The sequence below is a fragment of the Sitophilus oryzae genome, unplaced genomic scaffold (assembly GCF_002938485.1).
Source record: "Sitophilus oryzae breed Bouriz unplaced genomic scaffold, Soryzae_2.0 scaffold_1576_pilon_pilon, whole genome shotgun sequence".
Lineage (NCBI taxonomy): Eukaryota > Metazoa > Arthropoda > Insecta > Coleoptera > Curculionidae > Sitophilus > Sitophilus oryzae.
This window is the reverse complement of record NW_022146254.1, coordinates 8,378,639-8,391,095: the sequence shown is the minus strand read 5'-3', so window position 1 is coordinate 8,391,095 and position 12,457 is coordinate 8,378,639. Positions and strand designations below refer to the sequence as shown.

The window sequence follows — 12,457 nt, the reverse complement described above, 5'->3', positions numbered from 1 at the left end:
GGATTTTTTAAACGAATATAAGCAGTTAGGACACATGTCGAAAATTAATCCGGAATTAGATCAACCTGGAAAGGTGTGCGTATACTTGAGCCATCACGCTGTCGTAAAGGAGAGTAGTAGTACTACAAAGGTACGAGTTGTCTTCAACGCTAGTTTAAAAACTGATTCTGGGCTTAGTTTAAATGACGTGTTAAAAGTCGGACCGAAAGTTCAACGGGATGTTTTTGACGTCGTATTAAGAATGCGTACTTATCCAATATTAATCGTCGCGGACATAGAAAAATGTATCGAATGATATTGATCGACGAATCACAACGTAGTTTACAGCGTATACTTTGGAGATAATGAAACCAAAGAAATAATTCATTATCAGTTAAATACGGTGACTTACGGTACCGCTACCGCATCTTTTTGGCTACTCGCGCACTTCATGAAATCGGTCTTAAAATTAAAGATTCTAACCCCGAAATAAGTCAAATTATTATCAATAATTTTTACATGGACGACTTAATTTTTGGTCATCAGACCTTGACAAAGCTATTGACTTAAAAATAAAAATCAACAAAATTTTATCGAAATTCGGATTTAATTTGCGAAAATGGATTTCCAATGATCACCGCGTTCTAGAAATTTCCGGCGATACGCCAAACGAAGACTTTTGTATACCAGGGGAAGGCGAAACGAAAACGCTAGGCACAGTTTGGAATCCTAGTATGGATACCATCGGATATAATTATAATATAAAAATCGATACTTTCAAAATTACGAAAAGAACGGTTTTAGCCGCGATAGGACAGCTTTTCGATATCTTGGGTTTAATTAGTCCTGTAATCGTTAAAGCTAAATTGATTTTACAAAGGATTTGGATTTCCAAAGTGAACTGGGACACCGATGTTCCAGAAGATATTTCGATCGAATGGTTAGATTTCGTTAGTAAATTACCAAATTTAAAGTCGTTGCAAATCCCGCGTTGTGTATTAAAAGGCCAGTCTTTCAAAAAACCCAAAAGGCTTTACGGATTTTCCGATGCTTCACAACTTGCGTATGGAGCATGTATTTATTTAGTTAGCGAAAACGGTGACGAAATCGAGTCACACTTAATATGCGCGAAATCTCGGTTAGCTCCTTTAACGTCAAGTTCCATGAGCCTACCTCGATTAGAACTGTGCGGTGCACTTTTACTAGCTCGTTTATTAGAAAAAACAATAAAAGCTTTAGAGTTCCCTGTAAACGATACTGTCCTTTTTACCGACTCAACCATCGTATTGGACTGGCTTAATGCAGAGCCTAGCCAGTGGAAAACTTTTATTTGTAACCGGGTAGCGGAAATCCAACGTCTTACCGCCGATATTACCTGGAGCCACATAAATACCGAAATCAATCCAGCAGACATAGTTTCTCGGGGTGCCGACCCACTTGAATTAAAAGACCAAACACTTTGGTGGTACGGACCGTCGTTTTTGAAAACAGCGCCCGAAACGTGGCCTGATACCAAGAAAATCAAAATATCAATTTCCGATGTAAGAAAAGAAAACATAGAGGTTTCTTTCGCCACTGTTAAAAGTGTTCTCGAAAACGAAATATTTTCTAGATGGTCTTCGTATCCGAAACTAATCCGTATCGTCGCTTATATTTACCGATTTTGTCATAATTTAAAATCTAATAGCAAGTTAACCGGAATTCTTACTTTTCAGAATTAGATGAGGCTTTATTAACTCTTTGTAGAATTATTCAATCGGAACGATTTTCAGAAGAAATTAAGGCTTTAAAAAACAATAAAATCTTGTCAAAAAATAGCAAACTTATAAGTCTTGATCCTTTTATAGACAATAAAGGTATTTTACGTGTAGGCGGTCGATTGAAAAATTCGGACTTAAAATATGACCGAAAACACCCTATTTTATTACCCGCTAAACATTGTTTTGTCGATTTAATTATTAATTATTACCATGTTATATTTTTACACGCAGGCCCGCAGTTTGTATTAAACCAAATTCGAGACAAATTTTGGATAGTCAACGGAAGAAATGAGGTCCGAAAGATAGTAAGAAAATGTCTAATTTGTTTCCGCGTCAAACCAGTCGACATTAATCAATTAATGGGGTCTTTACCTAAACCAAGAGTCGTACCTTCTCGCCCTTTTTATTATTGTGGTGTCGATTACGCTGGGCCTTATTTACTAAAAGATGGTAAAACTCGGAATAGAGTTAAAATTAAGGCTTATGTGTGTATTTTTATTTGCCTTAGTACGCGTGCCGTTCATGCTGAGCTCGTGACCGACCTTAGCACAGAAGGTTTTTTGAATGCCTTTAAAAGATTTGTCTCTCGTCGTGGTTTGTGTGGTCATGTATTTAGCGACAATGCGACTAACTTCGTAGGTTCGAATAACGAATTGCTTAAATTATGCGAGGTTGTGCGAGATTCAGTTAACGAAAAATACCCGAATTATTTCTCAGAGCATAGAATAACGTGGCATTTTATTCCACCCAAATCGCCTCATCATGGTGGTACTTGGGAGTCTGCAGTTCGTTCGTTTAAACATCACTTAAAGCGTGTTCTCGGCGATAATCATTTAAATTTTGAAAATTTTTACACACTACTAACTCAAATAGAGGCAATCTTAAACTCCCGCCCAATTTTACCCCTCACTAATGACCTCTCCGACCTAGAAGCTCTTACGCCCGGACATTTTCTGATCGGCGAAAGTTTAATCGCAGTCCCTCAATCGAACGACATTGATATTCCTGCCAATCGATTACGTCACTTCAAGCACCTACAACAGCTCGTACAGCGTTTTTGGTCTTTATGGAGTAAAGACTATTTGAATTCATTACAACAGAGGTCCAAATGGCAAACTCGTCAAGAAAACGTTAAGGAAGGCATCCTAGTGTTGCTGAAAGAAGACAACGAGCCTCCTATGCGTTGGCCATTGGGACGTATAGTGTCTGTTCATCCCGGAAGTGATAATTTAGTGCGTGTTGTGTCAGTGCGCACAAAAAATGGCATTTTTAAACGTGCGATAACAAAGGTCGTTCCTTTACCCATCGAATATGATTAGCAATAAGCATTATTTTGTATTTGTTGGTATTCATGATCTCTATTCATGTTAATGTATCAGATTATAATTTAGTTTGTATTTTGTTGAAACAATGTATTATTTCAAGGTCGGCGGCATGTCTAGTTTCTGTATTTTTATTGTAAATTATTTTAAATTGATTTAACGACATCTACCAGACAACTAAGCAATTAGGCAACCGCGCTCAGCTGACGAAAGTTTCAGTTTATAGACAAAACTCAAGTAAGACACAAGGCCGCCCGATCGCCGTTGAAAAATAATAAATAAAAGTGTCAAAAGTTCAAAACCTCTTTAAACTCATACCTATTACAGTCCACTAATAATCTTAGAACAAAACAATATTTTTGTTCTTTTCAGCATACATAATTATATATATGCTAATATCTTGACGTTGTTCTTATTGTATTAATGTATATTTATCTAATTAACTGATCTCCTTCATTCTGCCTATTATAAAAGGTAAAGTATTTCCTAAAAATAACGCCCGCTTAGGGCAAGCTGGCAACGCTGACAAAATTCATCATGGCATCCCGGATTCAACCAATCTGATTGGTCAAAATTCTCGCACGTCTTGCCGCCATTACCCCCAACTTTATGTCCCTCTCTAGGAATAGTAGAAACCGCCACTACTACTGAAAACTCCAGTGGCGGTGTATTATATTGTGTTTTATACCTTTAACTTGATTTCTGCTTATTGTAATTAGTACACGCGTTTTAACAAATATTACTATATTTGGGAAATGACTAAACAAAATGTAGGTACATTTAAAGTAAAATAATATTATAAACTTTACTGGAAAATATTATAAAAATTCCTGATATATTTTTATGAAACACCGGACGCTCCTCTATATTTTATGAATGAAATCGGTCATGATTTCACAAAATTGCGATCCCCTTACCGTTGCCCCGTTGTTTCAGATCCGTTTGTCAGACTGTATTTTATCTAATCTATACAACTTTTTTTTTTCTGTGTGTGAGCTCTGGTTATAATCTGAAATTACAGAAAACAAGTTTTCTTTGTTTTTTTTCTTATTTTTAAGTTAGGAAGGGCGTGAATTTGTTTGACTTGTGGGGTTTTTGCTGGAATTTTGGCAAAAGCCGTGGAAACAACCAAGTCCTCTTAGCAACTGTCCGAACTATAACGAACGACAAACAACGAAACCACAACAAGTAGCGGACAAGTGGGGTTTTTGCCGTTAAGACTTGTGACTTGTGGAGTTCTTGCGGAATTACGGTATTTTTGATCGTATGCACGGGCTGATTTATAGCACTTTTTCCGAATTCGTTTGGTAAGAACGTTATGACTAACAACAGTAATGTCGGATAGCGCCATTAACTCATTTTACCCATTTTTGGACTAATGGGGTTTTTGCCAGAAACCCCTCAATTAAACATATATAATTAACTAATTTTTCGTCGGAAATAATGATGATATTAATAATTAGTAATAATTGGTGTACTCTTTTACAAAGATTTAAATAGTTTTCTTTTTCTAAACAAATGGGCTTGCAATATTATTATTTTTACCACCTGTACATTTTATACATATGTTGCTTTAAAAAAATCTAAAATGTCAATATTCCATGGGTATTGTGATAAATGAGGTCTAAATTATAAGAAAATGCATTTTCTACGAAAACTTGAAGAGAAAGGTAAAAAATGGTGTAATACGATTTAATAGACAATTAAATTGTACATCTGATTCACGTAAAATATACAGTGTGTTCCATTTAAATTAAACAAATTATTGCCGTTTAAAGCAAGTAATTATTTAATATAAATTTTTGGACACTCTGTATAAGATAGTATAATTTTTATTATTGCAACAAAATATCTTATCAAGAAATAATTTTCAGTAAACATTTAGTAATAAAACCTCTAATACCCTTGGAGAAATAAAGCCTTAAATTTTTAACTGCAATTTCGCAAAATTGAAAATGTTTCAAAAACGGCAATGTTTAAGTATGATAAACCTTAATCAAATATACCATTATTTCAATCGTGGAATCTAAAAATAGATTAATATACAGGGTGTTCCATTTAAAAAAGTACAACTGAGCGTCCGGATTGTACAACGACCTTGACGCATGTAGGCGCATGTGGTAAGCGAGACAGCGACGCGTTGTTGCGCGCCGATCTAACACAATAAATAATTTTAAACCTGCCGTCATTTCGTTAATAATAATTATCTATGAGTCTTTAGCGCTTCCGACAAGCCTAAAAATAACTGGATTATTTTTTATATTTTCGATTTGTTTACATTGCCCGAGCATATTATAACTTTGAGATAAAAATCACTGTTATAAAATTTAAAACTGACAGATATGAATACTATCATTTAATTGGTTATACATTTAGTTACAACATATTCAAAATTTAGGTCTATCGGTTTATGCTAGCAGTAATAACGAGTATAAATAAAAAAATGGTCAGTTCAACGCTCGCCGTTTTTAGCGCACCTTCAGTTTTGGTTTTAGTTTTAGCGCTATTTTTACAGAAAATAAATTCTGAACTTTGATCAAATGACAAGAACATTATCATTTCCGATATCTCCTGGTTATAATGTAGTTCTTTTTTCAAAATATTGCATTGTTTTAGCTTAAAAAAAAACTTGAATTATGCGGCTTTTTTGCGAGAGCTACCGGCGCTGCGTTAATAAAGAGATGGTTATGTACGTCAATCGAAAGACAGTATTTGCGATAGTCTTTTGTTTACACGGAGTATAGAAAATGTTTGCCACAGCTTGTTTACTACCAGTAGTATTTGTGCGTTTTTTAAATTATTTATTATTAAATAGAGGGAAATGCGACCGAAAAGAAAGGTCAAAAGTAAGTAGAAATCCGGATAATTGGAAGTGCAAGATTTCCAAAAAAATCTCGTGACGAGGTAAAATTACAGTCTATTGTGGCTATGATTGACGTACATAGCCATCTCTTTATTAACGCAGCTCCGGTAGCTCTCGCAAAAAAGCCGCATAATTCAAGTTTTTTTAAGCTAAAACAATGCAATATTTTGAAAAAAGAACTACATTATAACCAGGAGATATTGGCATTGATAATGTTCTTGTCATTTGATCAAAGTTCAGAATTTATTTTCTGTAAAAATAGCGCTAAAACTAAACCCAAAGCTGAACGTGCGCTAAAACCGGCGAGCGTTGTACTGACTATTTTTTTATTTATACTCGTTATTACTGCTAGCATAAGCCAATAGCCCTAAATTTTGAATATGTTGTAACTAAATGTATAACTAATTAAATGATATTATCAGGGGCGGCTTGTCCTATGAGGCAGATGAGGCAGTGCCTCACCAATACATTTGAAAAATTACACGTATTAATCGATACATCTTTAATCACAATTTTATATTTTTTTAACCGTCATTCTACAATAAATTACGTCGATGATATTCCTTTAAACGCGCTTCCTTTCCCATATGCGACAAACTCGACGATGTATATACTTCTCATTTGTTCTTTAAGAAGTATATGTGCAGAAGTTTGCCTCTCGCCTTTCCTTGTCTAGCGTATTGTGGTATATCGCACTGACGGAGCGACAGCGTTCACTGGAATCTTAACTCTATAGAATGAAAAGAAAAAGCATAGGCAAAACCTTTACTTGAAGAGAGATAAAATGTATGGAGTAGTAGCGCGTAAAAAGACCGTATTGAGGCGAGCCTCAAATGTAAATTTGAACCTTAAAAGCCGTTCGTTAAAAATATGTATCACTTCCCGATCAGCCCGAGAGATTTTAGGCGACAGGCTGAAAATGCAGAATTGCATTATTTGGGAATTTGGCTTAGTTTGAATCAGAGTTTGAATTAATTCTGCCGGTTATTACAGTGTTTTGTCTAGGTTTTTTAATGTGAATTGCATGTTTAATTACTCTTTTTACTGATTATTGTACATATTAAGTAAATACCTAAAAAGTGGGCAGTGACTTATTGTTGATTGATATGATGATTTAGAGGGACCATGTATCATCAGAAGACTTCCCCAGGTAAAGTTTTTCGAATCATTTCTCGATAAATTGTGTATAGTCAAAAAGTGAAGCGACCTGTTACAGATTCCGTTTTGTTTTACTTTTATAGGATGGGTAGAAAAACAAAATTTTACCATACAGAGTAAAATATAAGAGAAAATATCCTGAGGTCGCTTTGATAAAAATTTACTGTTGCAATGGCCCTATGTAATAGGTTGTCAATCAAATTGTTGATTGTTTGACTATGTTTTTTTTTAAATGTATGATGTACCTTTTTTATTAATTTGGTCGTTTTGTATATTTTATATGTGTGTTTTTGTATTTCTTCATTTTTTTTTGATATACTGAGTTGGACACGAATAAATAAATAAACCGTATGATCGAGAAAAAACGGCGTCAGCGTTGGCTATGAAATGAAGATCGCTGTCATTTTATATGTAAATTTATATGGGAAATGTCATCGATCGTCATTTCCCAGCCAACTAGACGCCGTTTTTTTTTTCGATCATACGGTATAATACTGCGAATTATATTACATAAGGCTATTTCCGCAACTGCTAAAAATTTAGAAATATTTTAAATACAAAAATGTGCGCTTTTTAAGTCTGTAGGTATCTAAAATACTACAAATAATATACAGTGTGTATTGCATTTAAAAAAAACTGAGATATTGCATTATAATATTGCAATGTTGACTGCGCCATAAAAAAATCCCTGTGAATGTGAATTTTTCTCGGATTTCTTATTTTATCCTACATACTATATTATACGTACTTAAGCAATAATATATCATTAAGTTAAATTCACTCCAGGTTTTTACCACTTTTTAAAAGATGAAATTTTTCAAATATGAATCATCATGGAAATCCCGCATATATAGTGCTTCAAATAAATCAATTGTGTGATGTATGCTGAATTTTATGCTGAACCCAATTTTGTACAGAAAAATGGTAATGCGATTGCAATTTTAAAGAAAATATTTTTTTAGGATATGTACTTTTTTTATATAGAACTTCCTCGTACTAATGGCCACCCTATATACATACTAATAAAAATTCTCTTCTAATGTGCCTCACCATCTTCCAGTGCTACGAGCCGCCCCTGGATAGTATTCATATGTGTCAGTTTTAAAATTTATAACAGAGATTTTTATCTCAAAGTTACAATATGCTCGGGCAACGTAAACAAATCGATAATATAAAAAATAATCCAGTTATTTAGGCTTATCGGAAGCGCTAAAGACTCATGAGTATTTCTGTGCAAAAATCACCACGATACGATAATTATTAACGAAATGACGGCAGGTTTAAAATTATTTATTTTGTTAAATCGGCGCGCAGCAAAGCGTCGATGTCTCGCCTTGCCTACTGGGCTGCCTGCACCACGCGCTCAACTATAATATTTTTTTACTTATTTGGGACAGTCTGTATCTTGTAAAATTATTTTTAAATTGTAGCTCTAAGAGTCCTTCAACGAACCCAAAACTTACAATTTGTAAAAATCAAATCGTTTAGCTACAATATTCCGTGTCGTATGTGGTGAACAACCTTGTATAGGCAAAGCACGCAAAAAACACGTAGGCAAAGGAGCTCTCCCCACAGCGCACACTAACAGGCAAATATTTCAAACGATTTATTCACGTCAGTACAAAATCCTCAAAAAATACCTCTCGTGTGTTCCCGGCTAATTGTAGACTTTAGGCTATGACATATGATGGCAAAACATCAAGTTTTTTAAGTAGCAGTAAGACAGTTCCACGGCGATCTACCGTATAATCGTAAAGAAATGGCGTCCAGTTGGCTTGGAAATGAACATCGATGGCATTCTCAATATAATTTTACATATAAAATGACAGCGATCTTTATTTTATAGCCATCGCCGACGCCGTTTTTTTTTAATCATATTGAATTTTAGGTATATATATTTCGCAATTTTCTCAGTTTATTTTATTGTATTTCCAACTTTAATTAGGTACATAAGATACTCAGCCGTCCATTTCATTTTTATCTGAACTTTGAGCACTCTGTACAATTTACAATTAAGATCTTTGTAATAAAGTAAGAACAGACTAATGGTAGTAAATACCTTTGTTTATAAGTAATTACTGAGCGTGAATTTGTTTTAAAGGCGTCAATCATTATTTTAAATTATTTTTTTAACAAATAAAGCTACAAATTCGAGGTACGAGCATTGGTATCTCGGTAACCGTAATAGATACGAACATGGTTAAATTGGGGCAAAGTTGCGCTTTAGGATGTTTACTAAAATGTCATCAAAAAAGTTTTAAAAATTTCGAGTTTTTTGGAAAAAAACGGATTTTTTTGAAAATCAATTTTATTTTTTCCTGTCGTTACTTTTAGAAAATCAATAAACTAATTACATATTCTCATAGCCACTTTATTAGGGCTATCTGGTGGTATTTTTAGATCTTCGAACTAGCTGATAATTTGTGAGATGCAGAGGCCAACTTAATTTTTTTAAATACGGACCTGCATTTTATATTTAAGGTTTTGAAAGAATTCGCTCTCCTGAGTACAATGATATGCCACACTTATTTTTTTTTTGTTTCGGACATTTAAACAAAATTCATTTAAACTAATTTCAAGTCCGGCTCTGTTTCTTTTAATATTTAATATATTCATCGTTACAATACCGATAAGTTTTCAAACTTAACAATGACTAGGTTTCTGGCCAGCGAGGTTCCTGGACCTCTCGCAAAGGGGCGGGGGACTTGACGTCATTTGTAAAAGTGAAATCAATACATCTCAACATTAATAATAAAGAGTACAAAATGCATTTGGAAGTATAAGAAGAAAGTTCAAAGAGCAATAAATAAAATTGAACGACAAATTGTGCAATAGGGAGGATGGTAACCCTTTGGAACATGTAGAGCATTAGAAACTAGTTTGTAGAAGTTAGTTAGGTAGGTTTATTTATCATAACGACAATTAATATTATGCATATTATTAGATCGTACAATGAGATTTCAAATTCACAATAAAAAAAGTTAAAAATAATATTTTTAAATTGCTGACCTGGATATTATTTATTTGAATCTTCCAATTGGCTCGATTTTCCTTATTCAACGTTAATTAGCGCTGATCAAAATTGTTGGGATGAATATAATCAGATTAAATTAAGACTTAAAATTATTTTAAATAAGGTACCCAAAACAAAAAAAAAACTATAAAGTGTGGCATGTCATTGTACTCAGGAGACCGAGTTCTTTCAAAACCTGTAATAAAAAATGCAGATCCGTATTTAAAAAAATAAAGTTGGTCTCTGTATCTCACAAATTATCAGCTAATTTGAAAATCTAAAAATACTATTAGATAGCCCTAATAAAGTGAATATGAGAACGTGCAATTAGTTTTTTGATTTTCTAAAAGGTTAACAGGAAAAAATAAAATTGATTTTCAAAAAAATCCGTTTTTTCCAAAAAACTCAGCAATCCTTGAAAATGTTAACACTTTTTTAATATCATCTTGTTGAACATCGTAAAGCGCAACTTTGCCCCAATTTAACCTTGTTCGTATCTATTACAGTTACCGAGATACCAATGCTCGTACCTCGAATTTGTAGCACCCTGTATATTTTTAAAAAATGCTTTCAAGAAACTAACGTTTTCCTTGATCCTTGATTGTATGTGAGGCGCCACCCCGTATATAATTGAAAGGCAGCATTTTCACTTTGAGATCCATAAATTTACAAAAAAGTATATCAATTTAAATTTGTGTTAATTAATTTTATTGAACCTTGTTGACTATACCGGGTGCGTCTGAAAAGTGGCTTACCCCCATAATTTTTTTATTTTTTCAGATAAAAAAACCAGATTTGGTATGTTAGTATATGACATAAATGAAGATTTATTGACGTATTCATTTGTTTATGGTCATTTCCTGTTTCACCGGAAATAACTTCAAATTTCGATTTTTAAATGGCACCCTCGTTTTTTTTTACTTTATTCGATAGAAATGACAATCTGAATAGAATGAAATATTATATGTCAACTTTTGGGTTTCTCATATAGTTTATTTAAAATTGTAACATGCGGTAATCAACAAAAAATGGATCGTTTAGTTATTCCAAAAGCTTCATTTTTGCTTTATATGAGTTTTGCGGTAAAACGCAAGGTTTTTGAGTTATTTATAAAAATTGGCAAGAAATATGCAATTTTTAGATGAAATTTTCAATCTTAAATAACTAGGAAAATATTAATTTTTTGAAAAAATGTTATAGAACATTTTTTGCTTAGAATTCATCCCTTTATTGGTTTTTGTAATTAAAACGGGTGACTTGTTTTTCACCCCCGAGAAGAGGGGGTACTCATCCCCAGGGTGAAAGCACACATCGCTACTATGTAACTTTTGTTTCTTACATATATCTCTATTGACTGTTACAATTTTACGTCAATCGGTGCAGGTGTTCAGAATTCGGACCCTAAAACTCTCGCTTACTGGCCTATTAATAAAAATCATTATTTCAGTTAATTAATACATTTGATTCTAGGTAAAAATCTGCAAAGATTAACGACAAACTACAAATTGGCTTTTGGGTCATTCTTGGATAAACCAGGAATGCCATTTACTCAAACGGATGAGCAACATTTAAAAAATCCTTGCAGATGGGATGGGGCAGAATGCAATCCTAGCTATTTATTTAAGCATATATTAAACTTTACTCACAGTTCTGATAGATTCTTTAAAGCAGTAAGTAGAATATCAATAATACTTTATAAAATTGGATATAAGTCTCAGAAGCCTCGAAATGTGCATTAATTTCGATTTTCTTAATTTTTTGTTGATAATAACCATTTTTAAAGGACATTCGCGTCTTTTCTGAGTAAATATATAAACGTTTACTACTTATAATACAATAAAATGGTGATAACCTTTACAAACCAGCTTAAATTGGTTGCTAATTGTTTTGACAGAACGGGAAGTAATGAACTCTTTAAGCCACCAACCGAAGTTCCGATGTTGTCGATTATTTTATGTTGGATTTCTTAAAATCTAAAATGTATAATTAAGTTTCCCTTTAAATCTGGGCATAGTGACAGTTTTCAAACATGCAATTTTCTAGGGCAATGAAATTCCAGTTCCAAGAGGGTGAAACCACCCCTCAAATATTACAATATTTTTTATTTAAAAAACGGTCAAGTTTCCGAAAAAACGCTTAAACAAGTATATTTTACTTTGTTTTTTTACATATTTTAAGACTTTTTAAAAATGTATACAGGGCGTTTCGAAAAATCTGGTTAAAAAAAAATAAAAATTGATTAATCACGATCCTGCTTAAAGCGCTTGACGTAAAAAGATGATTTTTGGAAAATAGATTGACTTTAGGGTGTAGAGGTTCGATAAGAAGGGATTTTTCGAAACTCGAATTCTAAGAGGGTGAA

At 33.3% G+C, this 12,457-nt stretch overlaps 1 protein-coding gene across 2 annotated transcripts in view; it reads left to right on the top strand.

The window, feature by feature from the left end:
- The window catches only part of LOC115879260 (integrin beta-nu-like), a 96,957-nt gene that overhangs the window by 19,204 nt on the left and 65,296 nt on the right, over window positions 1–12,457 (top strand). For both annotated transcript variants that reach the window (XM_030895973.1, XM_030895972.1), the window contains one exon: window positions 11,566–11,765. In XM_030895973.1, the coding sequence (XP_030751833.1) occupies window positions 11,566–11,765 (200 nt within the window). The remainder of the gene's footprint in view (window positions 1–11,565; window positions 11,766–12,457) is intronic.